Here is a 16,987-nt window from a genome sequence, read left to right on the forward strand (position 1 = left end):
ACAGGTTCCCAGACTTTTCTCCTTTTCTCTTTCTGTTTTCTCAGTCGCCGTATAGGCTTATATCAAATATCATGGCCGAAGACGATGCCGAGAAAGCTTTCTTCCAGGCTCAGGCCATGAACGCTGGCTCAATGGATTATAACGGCGCTGAAGATCAGGATGCGAATGCGTCGGACTCTGATGAATATGATCCGTCGAGCACACTTCAAGACCAGTATTCCGGCCCATCGGAAGATCCCACTCCCCAAGAGACAGACACTCCTACCTCAGATCCGCAACCCCAACCCCAGACATCCCTCCCCCAAGACGCAGACCCTGCTAGCAATGCCCACCCATCTCAGCCACCTTCACGACCCGAGTCTCAGGCTTCGACGTCAGTGCCAGCTCCCGGTGCCTCTGTTCAGCCGAAAACCAGAACTATTGGTGGGTTTGTGGTTGAGGATGAGGATGAGGATGACGCGGGAGATGGGGATTATGAGCCACCAGCTGTACTAGGTGTCGAGGACATGAATACTATACCTTCGCAGCCCATTCCAGGAAATGCAAATGAAGCTACTTCTACCCCTGATGTATCATTGGATGAAGCTGCGCAGGAATCTGCCAGCGCGAAGAATGTTCCTAATAGTTCTCTCTCTTCTGTTTCTCTCGCTTTTAAGAATGATGGGTCTATGAATATAGGCCAGGACCTGTACAACTCACGTACTTCTTTGCAGCCTGAGATTACACGAGAAAGCGCTACAGCGACCCCTGCGCCGGAATCCCCTTCTGCCGCCAAAGGCCGGTTGCCCCATGATCGAGTTGGGATACTGGAAGACAGAATCCGGGAAGATCCTCGAGGTGACATCCCTGCTTGGCTCGAATTGATTAACGAGCATAGGGGTCGCAATAGGATCGATAGTGCTCGGGATGTATATGAACGCTTCTTGCAGGTGTTTCCTCTATCTGTAAGTCACCCAAATACATTTCCGAAGCAAGTACTGATGAACGTAGGCCGAGATGTGGGTGGCATACGCGACGATGGAGTCTGAACTCAACGAGTTGTTCCGCCTTGAGCAAATATTCAATAGGACGCTTCTTACTATCCCTGCAGTCCAGCTGTGGACGGTATATTTGGACTACGTTCGGCGACGCAACCCCTTATCAACGGACACAACTGGCCAAGCGCGGAAGATTATCTCTTCGGCTTATGAGCTTGCGCTTCAACATATCGGCATGGACAAGGATTCTGGTTCGATTTGGACAGACTATATCCTGTTCATCCGCTCTGGACCAGGGAACGTCGGAGGTTCAGGTTGGCAGGACCAGCAGAAAATGGACTTGCTCCGGAAAGCTTACCAAAGAGCCATCTGTGTTCCAATGCAGGTGGTCAACACTCTGTGGAAGGAATACGATCAATTCGAAATGGGCTTGAACAAACTTACGGTAAGCTTGACGACTCCTATATCTTAGACCTCGCGCTAATATCCTGTTGTAGGGACGCAAATTCCTGCAAGAACATTCGCCTTCGTACATGACCGCACGCAGCTCGTATACAGAATTACAAAACTTCACACGGGACCTGAGTCGGACAACGTTTCCTAGATTACCGCCTGTTCCTGGCTCGGAAGGCGATGTCGAATATCTGCAGCAAGTCGAGATATGGAAACGCTGGATTAACTGGGAGAAGGGAGATCCGCTCGTTCTTAAAGAAGACGACCTGGCTGCGTACAAAGCTCGCGTGGTCTACGTTTACAAGCAGGCCCTCATGGCGCTCCGATTCCTTCCCGAAATTTGGTTTGAAGCAGCTGACTTCTGCCTCCTCAACGACATGGAGACTGAAGGAAACGAGTTCTTGAAGAATGGTGTTGATGCTAATCCAGAAAGCTGTTTGCTTGCATTCAAGCGTGCCGACCGGCTTGAGATAACCTCTGAATCCGAACAAGATCCCATCAAGCGAGGCGCCAAAGTGAGGGAGCCGTATGACCGGCTACTCGATGCCCTCTACGATCTCATTGCCAAAGCGCGCACTCGAGAAGCTCAGGATGTTGCTCGTCTCGAAGAAGCCTTTAAACAGAACCCTGATGCCCAACCAGCTCGAAATGATGACGAAGATGACGATCAAAGCGAGACGAAAGCCAAGGAATCCGTCAAGAACGCCCAGATCGAAGCTGTCCGGCAAGCACATTCCATACAGATCGGCATATTATCCAAGACAGTTTCGTTTGCGTGGATTGGCCTCATGCGTGCCATGCGCCGCATCCAGGGCAAGGGCAAGCCCGGCGAGGTTCCCGGGTCGCGACAGATATTTGCGGATGCTCGTAAGAGGGGCCGCATCACCAGCGACGTGTATATCGCAAGCGCTCTCATCGAGTACCACTGCTATAAGGACCCGGCTGCCACTAAGATCTTCGAGAGAGGTGCCAAACTATTCCCCGATGACGAGAATTTTGCTCTGGAGTACTTGAAGCATTTGATCGATATCAACGATGTCATCAGTAAGTACTTACTTTACTCCAGGCTTGCTACGTCAACTAATTCTTTCAGATGCCCGAGCAGTGTTTGAGATGACAGTGAGGAAGCTTGCTGCCAGTCCTGAAAATGTGCACAAGGCAAAGCCTATATTCGCGTTCCTCCATGAATACGAATCGAGATATGGCGATTTGGTTCAAGTCATCAACCTCGAAACTCGTATGCGCGAATTATTTCCGGACGATCCAACACTTGATCAATTTGCACATCGATTCTCCGCTCCAAACTTCGATCCTACAACCTTCCGACCTATCATTTCCCCTTCTCAAACACGACCAAAGACTACTGTATACCCTGGGGGCCAAGTGCCATCCCGCCTCGGCACCCCTACATCAAGATACCCAGAACCCTCCATTACGAACTCACCGAAGCGACCCCTGGAAGAATTTGACGATGACATGTCGCGGCCTCGCAAATTCGTCCGAGGCGAGTCACCACTCAGGACAACGACGCAGAGACGGCAGTTGGACCAGCAAAAACGAGCCCAGCCAACCCTTCAGGTCCCAAGTTCTGGATCCCAATATCGTTCTCAAGGCTCGCCAGCGCCATTGCCCCGCGACCTTGTATATCTACTGAGCGTCATTCCCCCTGCCTCAACTTATACCGCTGGTCGGTTCTCGGCGGAGAAGATGGTCGATCTTATCCGCCGCCTAGATATGCCCGCTTCCATCTCACAAATACCTCTACCTCAGTCCGCCCGTGGCCTTGGAACAGGGCAAACGACTATTGGGGGACAGCCATTTTCCGGTAAGCCATCTAATTAACCTTCGAATCTCGAGCTTGACTGACGTAGGATTTCTAGGTGCCTATCGTTAGCCAGTTGGCTTGTATCGTGCTATGAGCGTCCATTTATCGTCCTGACATCTATCCTTCTCTTTCGCAATGACCGACGACGATGGATATTACTTAGGTGGCGTGGTTTGACATGTACTCCCGTGTATTTAATGGATGGTTTGGCGTTTACGTCTTTACGATGTGGGGGGACATTGCGGCCGGCATACTCATTTTTGGCTCCGTGAATTGTTTATTTGCCTACGAACTGTACACATTTGGAACCCTGAGATACCAGAAAATAAATAGATATGATGCCATTCAAATTCCAAATCATCCTCATCCCATGTATTCCTCCAGCTCGATATCCAGATCCACATTACTCTTGCGCCTCATGCAGCAGGAGTAATTTTCCACCTACCTATTGCCAACTGAGGCCGACCGAGCACTGCGTAATCCCAGGTTGCATAGGGTCAAGGTCCTTGGATACCTGGTCAGGTTCCCAATTTCCCCTGCAACCACCCTGCTCCTGTGCGTTCGCGCCTTGGGCCGCCCACCTGGCCCAACGGCAATCCGCATCCCAACCCTCGCACTTCCAGCCCTTCCCCCCCTAGGTGCGTCCGCCTCCACGGCTCAATCACTTTTCTCTTGCTCCTCATTGACATCATCGTTATTCTCGTCGGATAGCCTAAACTACTCAGTGAACATAATCAGTCACTCCTCGACACTTCACCCATCCTATAAGAACCTGGATCAATAACCAAATCTAAACTTAATTTCTTTTCCTTTATTTTTTGCTTCATGTTACCGTTCGGTCACTGGGCTATCCTACGCTTGAATGCCAGAGCCGCCATCGTGAATACTCCTATTCTCTCCCTAAGCGTCCCTTCACCGGCCTCGATCGCTTGGGGAACGGGTTCCGGCCTGGCTGCGACGGTTTCTTTACGCGGACAGAGTCTGACGCGTGCGATGCTTGGTTGGTGAGTTGACAAGGTTAGGATACTCCGAGGCGATGCCGCGACTTGGGCGTGCGGGGGCCAGGGTGCGACCGGAGTAGGGCTTCTGCTGTGGCAGCTAGGGCTAGCTACGAAAGTTCTAGAAAGTCTGTAGATAGAAAAATGTTGCTGGGGCGAATGGCTTCTATTTATTATTTCTCTATTCTCAGGCTTTTACGTAGGACCAAGGGCTCTCGAGTTAGGTTCGTAGGTAGACTCGGCCACGATCTCCGCGAACTAGCCCTAAGAGACGGTCGGGCAGACCTTACATGCCCTCCCACCGAAGTCAAACATCGATAAGCTTAAATTCGTCCACCAAACTAACCATGAGAGTTATGCTTTGCGTCGCCGCCCGGAACTGTAACGCATTCTCTGAACCACTGGAAGGGGCCCACTGGAACGAACATGGCTTTGCATGGCGCGCACATGGCTTTGCGATACCTTTTTGGCGAGACGTATAACGGCCAAGTGCGAGGGCGCGCCGACACAGAGAATACAAACATGCTCGGGGCCGCCATTTCCTCGAAAGGCTCTGACATATTTGGTAAGAACTGGACAAGGCGCAGTATCCCCAGCCTGCCATGTGATGGCAGTACTGCACTCCCTACCCCCAAAACAGCACGCACGAACTCTGCGTGAGTTAGGTACACCAGTTCTTTCCCTGTAGCTGAAATCTCTCGGAAGCCTGAGCCGTAGTCCGCCGTTCCTTTATTGTCCTTGGATGGTTCGGTAGCGACGAGAAAGCTAGTTGCGCGTAGATGAAGTCAGCCGTCATTCTCGAAGTTCAGGTAGATATGTCAGGATGATCATTACCTTGCCCATCTCCCTTATAACCTCGCTCCGCACCGTATCCTACGCAGCCACAAGCTTCGGGGCTATTTGGTGGTTACCCAGCGTCCCGTGTTCCTGGGGAACAGGCAGTGTCCCTTTGGGCCAAGCTGGCGACAAAGTTATCGTAGGGTCTCCCGGTACGCATCTGATGTGCCCTAATCAGGGCCTCAAGGGCACTCCTGATTTCCAAACGGGTGTTTCTGGTCTGTTGGTAGTCCGCGTGGGGATAGTTCTTCGGAAACTCCCAATGGTTGCGAGCATTTGCACCATTCTCATCAGGGGTAGGTGATGTCTTCTCTCCTCTGGCGGCGAAAGTAAGATGCTAGGATTCGACAACTCGCGGGAATGATGCCTCCGAATTTCTAGGTTCTCGACCGGGATCTCCAGCTTTTATTTTCATTGCGAGTGATTCGGGCAGGGGCCAGAAGAGCAGGGAGCTTTGCAGGTCGTCATCGTCATCGGTGTGTTGCTTGCTTGGGAGTAGATAGATCAAGATGCTACTAGGGAGGATGAAAGGGCAAGGCGCTGCCCATATATTCGCAGCTTTAGCTTATCTGTGTCGCATCTTGCAAGTTAAGATCAGTGGAGTGCCATCTCTGCTTAAGGTATACGCTCACCTACTCGCCGTATTCTTGCCTTGGTATATACTCTCTTCCATCTTTTCGATCGGGCTCTAGTTCCCCCAGACCACGCCAGCTTCGTCCCTTCCAGAATATCTCTAGGACTCCAGCCAAGTGCAGCACCATCAGTTACAGTGTCCACCTATATCCTGAATTCGTACTCCACGCTGAGCCGCCTGGGGACGAGATCAACTGAAGTTCAATTCTGGGATACAAAAGCTTTGCCTCCATACGTAGGTACAGACGCGAGGGGGCTGGTTGCCAGGAAGTCCCGACTAGGCAGCCAAATGCCCTCACCTGCGCCTGCTGTTGCTCTGCCCGCGATATTTCTCAACACAACCTCGCCTTTTCAACGCCTCTTCCTCATTCCTTCGCCTCATCGTTTTCCTCGCAGCGAGATAACCCCTACAAACGAGCGTCTGTCAGTCTCTGAGCGTCTCTGAGATGAGGTTTTGAGCTCTCACCTCACCTCACTTCAGGCCTCACTTGCTACATCCAGATCTGGGTACAAAAGGCTTTCTTCCTCGCTCCTTCCTCCATCTTCCGCTTTCTCCCCAAGGATCTCGACTCAAGACAACCGCCCTTTGACGTCTTAAGGCCAACGTTATACTCTCTAAGATCCTTCCTCCAAGATCCTTCTCCCAACACCGACCTCAACTTCAACTTCTTCAACTCCAAGAACACGATCTCCAAACTCTTCTAATCTATTCCCTCAAAAATCCTCCTTCTTTTTCTCGAATAACTTCGCCAATCCCTCATCAAGAGCGGACAACCCTCGCCCGTTTGCCTCCGCGTGTCTTTTCGACAGCGGCTGACTCGAGCTCAATATCCTCGATAGCATCATCCTCGAGCCTTCCGAATACCTCCTCAAACCGCCAACATGTCTCACGGTGGACATCGCACTCTCGGGGATCCGGCTTTGGACCGGCCTCGTCTGCTGACGGACATGTGTCGCAATGTGGATCTACCCTATGGCACGTTCAGCATCGACCATTTGGTAAGTCTGCGTTTGTCTGCTGCACGAAACGAACATCAGCTTTTCCACCCAACATTCCCTCGCAATTAACCCCGATTCGAAATCACCCAGTTCTTCTCCCTTTCCCTGTGACTACCCCTTATGTTTCCTTCCATCTTTCCCCCGTGCTGTCACTTTTTCGTTGCATGTCCCCTGTATCTCCTGTCCCCTTCACCCCTGCTGTTGTTCAAACGGCTCTGGCATCGCACATGGAGCTTCACCCGGACTTTGATGTACCGAGCCGATATCTATCCTGTGTGTTTCATTCCCGTTTGCATTCCCTACAGCACTTCACAATATGGCCCCGTCACAGAGGGCGGACGGGCATGCTCGGGGTATAAATTACTCGTCTTCGCCCGGCTTTCTGCGCTCCCCCTGGTTCCCATTGCATCCGAATTCGCAAAATTTCCCATTCCTTAGCTTTCTTGAAGACATCAATTGCTTGCACCTCCCGCACATTGTCCCTTCTCCGTAGCCTTTACCATGGAGAACCTTGATCAGATCAACAAACTTGAGGGCGGTCTCCGCCACCTTCGTGTGCGTCCTGCTGACGAAGATGCAAAGTACTCGGTGCCCGTCGAGCACGTGGCTCGCCCCGGATTCAATCCTTCCGGCAAAGAGATTGAGGTTCAGATGAACGCCTTTGCTGTTACCAGCTATCCCAGCAAGACCGTCTATCAGTACGATGTGAGTATCAGGTCCTCCTATGATCACACCTCTCTGCTGACACTGTTTAGGTCCATATCGGAAATGGCGCGGAAAAGAGCGTCGTCATCAAGAAGGTCTGGGATTCCAAGGCCCGCAAAAACGCCTTGAAGCAGATTATCTTTGACGGACAAAAGCTTGCTTGGTAAGTGCTTCGGACAATAACAACCAACGGGCACACGCTTACTGGATATAGGTCCCTTCAGAATTACCCCAACGGACTTAATGTCATGGTTGACCTTGATGCGGAGCAGGGTCGTCCCGCTGGTCGGACTCCCAACACCTTCCGCTTGGTTGTTCGCCCAACCAAGACTGTCAATTTGGCCGTCTTACAATCCTGGCTGCGTGGTCAGACCTCTACAACGGAAGCTGTCTTGGAGGCTCTTAGTAAGTGACCCGATCCATGTTAGGGCTTGTACTTCCTACTAACTGTCTTAGACTTTCTTGATCATGTTTTGCGTGAAAACCCCAGCTCGCGTTTGCTTGCCATCCGCCGCTCTTTCTTCGACGAGAATGGCGACCAGAAGGATATCGGTGGCGGCGTCCTGGCTTTCAAGGGCGTGTACCAGGCAATTCGACCTGCTCTGGTATGTCCATGCACCACAGCAAGAAAACGGTGTTGATTGACTAACGTGCCTTAGAACCGTGGACTTATCATTAATGTCGACGTTTCCAACACCTGCTTCTGGGCCCGCACTTCTCTCATGGGCGCTTGCCGGGCTATCACGGACGCCCGTGATCCCCAGCACTTGGCACACATGTTGCGGCCAGTACCTGACGGTCACGGGGGCACAACTGAGTCCAATACCTTCTACGAGGTGCATCGCCGGATCAAAAAGCTTGGGGTGGCACCTCACTACAGAGGTTGCCCCGTGGAGGGCAAGCCCTTCATGGTCAAGGGCCTTCTCAACGTAAATGCTCGGGGCTATATGATCGACTATAATGACCGTGCATCCGGAAATACCCAGCGAATGAGCATTGAGGCGTACTTTAAAATGAAGTACAACCTTACCCTCGATCACTGGGATCTTCCCATTGTCGAAATGACCAAGAAAGGGGTGGTTTACCCTATGGAACTGCTGACAATCCATGGTTTGCATCGTTACATGTGGAAGCTCAACGAGCTCCAGACCTCCAATATGATCAAGTATGCCGCTTCTCGACCTTTAGACCGTCTCCAATCCATCCAAAAGTCAAAGCGGACGCTCAACCACTCGGGCGATCCTGTCCTGGCGGCCTTTGGGCTAAAGATTGATGAGAATATGATTCGCACCAAAGCTCGACTTCTCCCGGCTCCAGATATTGAATTTGGCGGCAAGCAACGCACCAACCCCGGTACTAATGGCCGTTGGGATCTCCGAGGCAAGAAGTTTTATCAGCCGAACAAGCGGGCCCTCGAGGCCTGGGGTGTCGGGTACTTTCCGGGCAAGCGCAATGCCATTAACAAGACTCAGGTGGAAGCCTTTGTTGACTCTATGATGAAGGCCTACAGTGGCCATGGAGGCATCGTGAAAGTGCGCCCTGTTGTTCTTGAGCTCCGAGAAGATACCGGGGAAGCCATCAAGAAACTCTACAACGCGACTGGAATCAAGTTCCAAAAGGATCCTCAGCTCCTCGCGATCATCGTGCCCGATAAGAACTCTTTTACCTACTCCCGTATCAAGAAGTCTTGCGATTGCCGCTGGGGAGTGCCATCTCAGGTCATGCAGTCTGCCCATGTTGCCAAGAACAACCCCCAGTACATCTCGAATGTGCTGATGAAGATCAATGCTAAGCTTGGTGGAACCACTGCTCGTGCCGTTCCCAAGGTGGCCGAGGCTGCCCTCAAGCGCCGATCTATGATTATTGGTGCCGATGTTTCCCACTCTCCGCAGGGTGTGTGGCTACCCTCGTTGGCCGCTGTGTCAGTTTGCATGGATCAGTTTGGTGGCCGCTACTGGGGAGCATGTGAGGCGAACGGCGAACGCGTTGAAATGGTCGCGCGTGCCAACATGGAGATCATGCTTACGCCTCTCATTCGCGAGTGGATGTCGACTGTTGGAGAAGGTCGAGCTCCAGAAAACGTTTACTACTTCCGTGACGGTGTCTCTGAGGGCGAGGTTCAGCATGTCCTTCAACAGGAGGTCCCTGACATCAAAGCAATCTTTATGAAGCTGACCCAAGATCAGTGGAAGGGGAAGTTTACCGTTGTCATTGCAAATAAACGCCACCACCTGCGGGCCTTCCCCAAGCCAGGTGACCGCAACTCTGCGGACAAGAACAACAACCCTTTGCCAGGTACTCTTATTGAGCGAGACGTGACCAGTCCTCATGACTGGGACTTCTTGTTATACTCTCACATCGCCCTGCAGGGCACCTCGCGTCCTGTCCATTACCATGTAGTCCTGGACGAGATTAAGCACCGCCCCCAGGAGCTTGAAAACATGATCTACGATCATTGCTATCAGTACATGCGCTCGACCACTTCGGTATCTCTTTGTAAGTTGCTCAATCAAGCTCAAACATGCAGAATCACTAACCAAAACACAGTCCCTGCCATTTACTACGCTCACCTGATCTCGAACCGCGCGCGCCATCATGATGATGCGCCTGCAAGCTCCGGCCCTCAGAGCGGACCAGAGGTCAAACTCACCAATCCTAAGCCAAAGGACAAGAAGGCTGATCCACGCCTTCTCCCAATTCACGGCACTTCGAACCGTCTACCCTTCGGCATGTGGTACATCTAGGTGGATGGAAAAAGCTGAGATGAATGGACAGCGGGGGAGCAAGTTTTGCAATTATACTCTTGTTTATTCCAGCTTCGCTGCCTAATGCCCTGCATTGGCTGTAAGCTCAGAGCTTCTGTGTTTCTTTTTTCACTTGAACTGCATACATATATGCTTGGACCGGAGTCCTTTTGAACTTCGGCACGGCCGACAGAAAGTTGAGATTTGAATGCGCTAGAGGAATCTGGCAATGGGGGGGTATGCCTGCATTCACCTTGTACTTAGGGCAGAGCTAACATAGTTCTATGCCACTCAACTGCAATCCTCCACATCACATCAGCTTGTAGATCTTGCGTAACGTAGACTTGTACAGTTGATCATCTTTAGCCGTTTTGCGAGTCCCCACACGATCCCCCCAGTATAGAGCCGTTTTCCAGTGACCAGAGCCCTCCCGAAACAGCAACGTACGATCGCTATTTCGTTCATGGAGGGAATTCCCATGTTTGCGCGCAAAGCCGATGTAACCTACCCACGGTGTCCAGCGGAAGATAGTGCACCAGGAACGCATCACGAAGCAGAACCTGTACCTGAAAGGACAAAACACCGAAAAGACGACCTAGCCAACTACGTACCTACGTGGAGAGAATAAAAGAAACGAGGAATACTGCTCATTTGCTAAGCTAAACATGCAACTAAGCTTATCTCGAGATCAGCCCTCGAGAAGAAATGCCGAGTACAGAGAGATGACTGGATAGAGGCAAGCTCAGGGAAGAGAGCACTATATACGGTCAAAATATCCCCGACGACACAGCATGGACATAAACTATTCAGTAGTAATGCATGGGCGTGAACGAAGTCGAGTGAGAGAGATGCCGCCACCACTGCCGCCATTTTAGGGCTTCGAAAATCAAGCCAAGGCTGAACTGAACGGATAAGACCGCCGAACGATCAATCCAACCCAAAATTATGACGCAGATGCAGCAGGTGGGAGAAGAGTTGAGGAGAGGAAATGACTTCAGAAGGTTTAAATGGGTTTTGCTGTATAATACCGGTAGGTAGGTCCGTAGAATCACATGCTGGAGGATGGCCCGCTAAGAGCGCGGCATAGCATCTAGATGAGGCACAATAAGGTAGAAGGAAGATAAAACACGACAGGAAAGGAATGAACTAAGTAAAACATGAAGGGGGAAATTGAAGTTGGTAAGTAGGGTGGATAATTTAGAGAAGACAATGAAAGAAGGAAAGGGGAAAGGGAACTTGGTAGAAAAGCGAAATCCCGACGCCGATGTGTTCTACAAAAACAAGAATCCACCATGCGCTGCATTCCAGGCAGCAAGCATTTTCTCCATCGGCCAGATCCAGTAGAAGGAGTCAACTGCGTACCGGAGAGTTCTATACCCGTAAGATGGTCATCATCATGCCGCATCGCCTGCAGTCCCGTTGGCCATGGGCACTGCGTTGTCGTTACTCTTGGCCGGGCCAGCATTGGCACCACTATCGGCACCTTGAGTCTCTGGGTTTTCGGCTCCGCCTTTGCGGTTCATGAAATCGGTCGAGTTCTCTGATTTCAAAGTCGGTGGCTTCACACCATCAGCACCACCTGTGGTGGCTTCGTCCTCCGCCATCACGTCAATAACTCCCATCGCCACACCGCTGTTCTTCTTGACCTTTTTCTTGTTGGGCTCCGAGGGCCCCGGTTTGCTTGCGTTAACGCCAGAAGCCGAAGGCTGCAGTGGCCTCTTTTGCGGACTAGAAGTCGGTCCAGGTAGACTAGAAGGCGGCGGGATCTTGCCGGAGGCAGGAAGACGGGGCCGGCCAGCCATTGGTCTTTGCTTTGGCGGTAGTTCGAGGTCCTCCACCAGCGGCTCATTGTTGCGCGCTTGTAGTTTGGCGTTGAAGAATGCTTGAACCAACCCGATCTGGGAAGCTAACGTTTCGGTCGTGATGCGCGAGTAGGCCGGAGGAGGCGCGAATACCGTGACGGATTGGGAGGTACTGCGGGGGTATTGGTCAGCATTGGGAACTAGTTAGGGGAACCAGATAACTTACTTGGTGTTCTGCGACTGCGCCGCGTTGTACATCCTGTTCTGCAGAAGATGCAATGGCACGCTAAGAGTGGCCAATCCAAACTCCTTGTCCAGCCCCAGCTCCTTGAAACCAAAGAAGTCTTCGTCGATGTCTTCAGCAAAGTCGCCGCCGACGAATTGTTCACTGCCATCTGCGAACGCCATAGAGCCGTCTTCGCCACCATCTTGCAAGACAGGGCGGAGGAGTTCGGAAAGAAGTGAGCGTAGGCGATCATGCGCAGTCACAAGTTTCGTGCCCAGGCGGTCAACGTCGTCCTTGATATACGACTCCAAGCCCTCAATGTCAATCCCTACAGAGGAAAGCGTGTGAAGCATCATCTCTGGCTCGGTGTAGGCCCGCTTCCATTGCGGGTGGGCATTCGCTTCTACCGAGTCTGAAATGGGGACTTTTGGCGCTTCCATGTAAGACTTCAGAGTCTCTCCGATCTTGATGAAAAAGTCCGAGGCCATATCCGTCGCGGCATCGATAGCTGAAGGCTGATACTCCTCAAACCCGGTATGGTAGAAGACCTTGGCAACAGAACGCTGCAGTGCTGCCTTGCAGACCCAGGGCGCAATAATAGGTCCGTCGTCATTCATAACATGAGGCTCGACATCCTGTTCAACAAATGGCTCGGGCTGATACTTTTGAAATTGGTTTTGGTACATCTGTGAAAAAATTAGCTTGACTGGGTTCTCACGTATCATGGAGCCGTACCTGAGACTGCAGTTGCATCTGCTTAACTATACCGATCTTCGAGCAAATCTTCCTGGTCTCCTGCATCTGCCTCATGTTTGCATCCATCTTGCGGGAAAGTTTGCTATCCGGCTGCATAAACGCTCCCTTGGGAAGGATCCGTAGAAACTCCTCCGAGTTATCCACTAGGTTCCCCTCGCTGTCTTCTCTCCATAGCAGATGGGAAGGAAGATCCGGGATACCAGACATGACATCGTAATAGTCAGGAATTACTCTATCCTCTTCAACCTCAATACCCTCAGCAAGCGTTTCGCTGGCGGCATTCGGCCCTAGTGTTTTCGAGCCAGCTTCGTTCGGGTTATCTCGGTCCGTAGAGACCTGCTGCTGGCTCCTGAGCCACCTCTTCATACCCGCCTTGGTGCGGAGTAGAGCCGGTTCGTCGGAGTTCAGCTTGTCGCCTTTGAAAAGACGATGTCTCTCTGCAGCGATAAGCGCTCGGTCTTTCTTTGTGACTTGCTTCCAAACTTTATACTCAGGATCGGCAAGTTCTACGCCGGGCGTAGCCAAGGCGCTGAGTGCAGTAGGCGGCGTCACTAGGCCATCAAGATCCATGCTTTCATCCTGTCCCGAGGTTCCGGGAACGGCACCAGCAGGGTCCGATGGCGTTGATGTGCCAGGAGGTGGTGTTGCGAATCCATTCTGAATACCTTCCATGGCAACGTCAGAGTCGGAGCGCACAGGTGCCGATGGCTGTGAGGCAGAGCCAGCAGGAGGTTCAGAGCCGCTTGGGGTTTTGGAAGCTGGAGCAGCCCCCTTCTTGGATGATTTCCCTGGCGCTTTTCGGCCTCTTGATGACATGATAGGCTCATCGTCGCTTTCATCCCCACCATCATCAGCAAGTTGGAGCCGTCGTTCTTCCGCCTCCACTTCGGCACGATCTCGGATAACGATCTCAGGAATGAGGGGCACCAGCTTCTCCGTTTCCTTCTTCATGTACATGGCGTGTTTCCGGAGGAAATGCTCTGGATTCGTGTTGTACTTGAAGCAATTAGACCAGATGAGGTTGAGGTCATCTACAAAGTCTTGCTTCGATTTATATTGAAGAGCTTTTAGCTTCTTTGTCATTGTCCCAAGATCCATTGGGTGTTTAATCACTAAATACAGTGTCAGTGTTGAAGGTCAACTGGAAAAAAAGGGCAACCTTACCGTTATAATAATCAGGGGCATCACGCTTATTAACACGGGTCAGGAAAGCAGACGAATGCTCAGTCATCGCCTTCAATTCGCTGAGTACTTTCTCCGCGGCTTCATATAGCTCTTCCTGGCCAATCTTGTCTTCACTGGCCCATTTGCTTCGATTCTTGCGAACTTCGCTCATTAGGCTGCGAAGCTCCGCATCGGAAGCTTGTACCATGTTACGCTTCATGTCAATCCTTGCGATGAGGTTTTTCAGGGTCAAGCTTGACGCGCCGAGATTGGCACTACTCAAGGAGCCATAACCGCTTGGACCCGTTGCTGCATTATTACCGGCATTTGGCTGGCCGGACATCTCAGCCTCGACTTGTCTTTCGGACTCTTCCAAGCGCTGTTGATCCAACATTGCGTCTCTATCATTCTCCAGCGTATAAAATAGGGTATGGAAGCTTCTTTTGGCCGCCTCCTCTGTGGCCTTTTTATCTTCCTCTAGCTTCTTCCGGATATCTTCCAAGCTTTCTTTCTTCGTCTCTTTTGCGCCTTCCCCGGCTGCAGACACCGAGATGCTAGGTGGGCGACCTGGCGACGGCATGGCAGTTGATTGCTGGACAGTGGCCGAGACCTTCGACGAAGGCGGCGATGCGGGCTTCACATCGTCCTCCTCGTCATCGTCATAGTCATCGTAGTCATCATCGTCAAGGTTCCGTGCAGGTTTCTTAGGGGGTGGGGGCGGTGCTGGTTCGTCGGCGCGTTTGTCCTGAACTTCAGCCCCGTCGAGGCCGGCGACAACATCATCGGAAGTGTCCTCCGGTAACTTTTCACCCGAGAACAAGCCGTTTATTTTCGCCTCGGTGCGATTATACAAGTCGCGAAACAAAGCGATGCTTGGATCTTCTTCCGAAGCTGTATCGGCCTCCGATATCGAATTGCCCGCGTGAGGACCGTCGGCGTCGATCGAGCCGCGCATTTGGGGTGTTCTGGAGCCGAGAAAATGTTTTGAATAGCCATTGAATGTTCGCGCATCAGGGAGGTCGTCGGGAGGCCGGACATGGCCCGGGGGGAGCCAGGCGTTGTGGTGTCCGAGCGACATGCTCGCTCCTAAACCCCGGTTCTGGGGCGGGCGAGGGGGCTCGTTTCTCCACGGTTAGGATCAGGTTCGGCTAGGCGATAACGACAGTGTCCGGGTGGTATAAAAATACATAGATATAGAGTACAGGGTACAGAGAAACGAAGGACGATGTTTCCAGAGCCCCAGAGGATGGAATGGGCGAGTATTTGGATGGCAAAGTCGCGACCCTCTGTAGGTTCTCTGCGCGAACGGGTGAGGTGAAGTCAGGTCGGAGCCGTGAGCAGCAAGGACGGTCGCCGCAGTTTTAGACCAACCGTGCAGTTTTTGAAGGGCACCCCAGAACACCAGAACAGGCGCAGATTGAGGTGATCGATTGTCTTTCTGTTCCTATTATACTTCCAGGAAGCCGGCTATACTGAGATACTGGTCCTGACACTGCTGATCCATTGTCATTGAGACCGGTGTTACCTTATGAATGGGGTTGGAGCCTTCATAATTATTCATATGATCTTATTCAACTCTGTATAAATGCACATGACGTGAACCATCAGGCAAGCATCAAAGCTTCAAGCCGCCCAGGCTGTCCTCATTGTCCTCCGCGACAACCATAGAACCTGTCTCCATCATGCGAATTCGGTATCCTTTTGCAGGTATGTTTCTTCCAATCATTGATCCTTGCGACCGTACTACGGCTACCTACATCCGTCAGCGCCGTCGGATACCAGCAGTAGATTCATACTAATTGCTTATTTACAGGCGCCTTCGTCTTCCTGCTCATTCTATCTGCCTACATAGGTCTCCTACCGCACAGCGAATCGCCCTCCGTTCCTCCCAATCTTCAACCAAATGACAAGCTCCTCCACGTCGTCACTTTCTTCCTGCTCTCTCTCATCTTCTACTGGATCCCCGACACGTCCCGCCGACGTACCCTCCACCTAACCTTGGTCGTCTGCACTCTCGCCCTCGGAGTCGGATCCGAGATTCTCCAGGGCATCCTCCCCAACGGCCGATCTTTTGACCCATTTGACCTGCTAGCCAACATTGTTGGAAGTCTCGGCGCAGTCGGGCTATGCAGCTGGTACCACCGGCGGATGCTGGAGCGGCGGCGCAAATCCCGCTTCGGGTCTCTGGGCGAGGGAGGCGATGACGATGTCGAGCTAGGCCACCGTGAAGGAGAGGGGCTAGAGCCGCAGGAATCCGGCGTGATCAACCTAGAGCAAGAGGTTGATAACTGGGATGAGAATGCGGTGGATAATTGGGATACGGAGGATGGCGATGATCCCAGTAATGCTCTGACTGGGGCAACCTCTGGAGACAAGGATCATAAGGGTCCCATAGAAGGAGGGAAGAGGAGCGACTAAGTCGGTCGTCGAAGCTCCTTCTGCTGCCCCATACTTCATTACGCACCTCTCCTCGTGCTGTTCGGGGTTAGGCCGTGTAGAAAGGCTCTTTGGGGGGAAATGAACAGGTACTTTCCATGAATCGTCGCCACCCCAAGCTCCGCCATTGTGGTCAAACTGAAGCGACCATTGTTTCTCACAATGACTCTGCTCACAGTGCGCCATACGCCATCTCTCGCCTTATTTAATATCTGATCTCTACCTATCCTACTACGCTGACGATGACGAAGAAACGCTACGGACTCTTGTTATGACTTAGCTTATTTGATATGACTCTCCGGTACTCTCTACAGAGACTTCATACTATTTGCGGGGTTGGGTCTTTGTATATTGGATTTGATTTTCGTTGCCATAATCTATATGACTTTCCAGCGTGTAAATAGGTCTCAAAACGGCGTTTTATGCCCTAAT

At 51.9% G+C, this 16,987-nt stretch overlaps 4 protein-coding genes across 4 annotated transcripts; 3 read left to right on the top strand and 1 right to left on the bottom strand.

The window, feature by feature from the left end:
- Window positions 1–71: 71 nt before the first annotated feature.
- Window positions 72–3,324, top strand: rna14 (cleavage polyadenylation factor subunit RNA14; the record flags this gene model as incomplete). The annotated part of the gene is made up of 5 exons (XM_026744986.1): window positions 72–944; window positions 991–1,422; window positions 1,475–2,474; window positions 2,524–3,255; window positions 3,311–3,324. The coding sequence occupies 5 exons, from the start codon at window positions 72–74 to the stop codon at window positions 3,322–3,324; spliced, it is 3,051 nt and encodes a 1,016-aa protein (XP_026605852.1).
- A 3,899-nt stretch (window positions 3,325–7,223) lies between these two features.
- DSM5745_02971 (putative eukaryotic translation initiation factor eIF-2C4) lies at window positions 7,224–10,171 on the top strand (the record flags this gene model as incomplete). Its single annotated transcript, XM_026744987.1, has 6 exons — window positions 7,224–7,427; window positions 7,478–7,590; window positions 7,642–7,832; window positions 7,884–8,032; window positions 8,087–9,923; window positions 9,975–10,171. 6 exons carry the CDS (start codon window positions 7,224–7,226, stop codon window positions 10,169–10,171), a joined length of 2,691 nt encoding a protein of 896 aa, XP_026605853.1.
- A 1,394-nt stretch (window positions 10,172–11,565) lies between these two features.
- Window positions 11,566–15,197, bottom strand: DSM5745_02972 (SAGA histone acetyltransferase complex subunit SPT7; the record flags this gene model as incomplete). The annotated part of the gene is made up of 4 exons (XM_026744988.1): window positions 11,566–12,145; window positions 12,200–12,885; window positions 12,935–14,067; window positions 14,120–15,197. 4 exons carry the CDS (start codon window positions 15,195–15,197, stop codon window positions 11,566–11,568), a joined length of 3,477 nt encoding a protein of 1,158 aa, XP_026605854.1.
- Window positions 15,198–15,801: 604 nt separating this feature from the next.
- On the top strand, window positions 15,802–16,537 carry DSM5745_02973 (VanZ family protein; the record flags this gene model as incomplete). Its single annotated transcript, XM_026744989.1, has 2 exons — window positions 15,802–15,826; window positions 15,933–16,537. The coding sequence occupies 2 exons, from the start codon at window positions 15,802–15,804 to the stop codon at window positions 16,535–16,537; spliced, it is 630 nt and encodes a 209-aa protein (XP_026605855.1).
- Between the last annotated feature and the right edge of the window lie 450 nt (window positions 16,538–16,987).

Source organism: Aspergillus mulundensis, assembly GCF_003369625.1.
Source record: "Aspergillus mulundensis strain DSM 5745 chromosome Unknown scaffold_2, whole genome shotgun sequence".
NCBI lineage: Eukaryota > Fungi > Ascomycota > Eurotiomycetes > Eurotiales > Aspergillaceae > Aspergillus > Aspergillus mulundensis.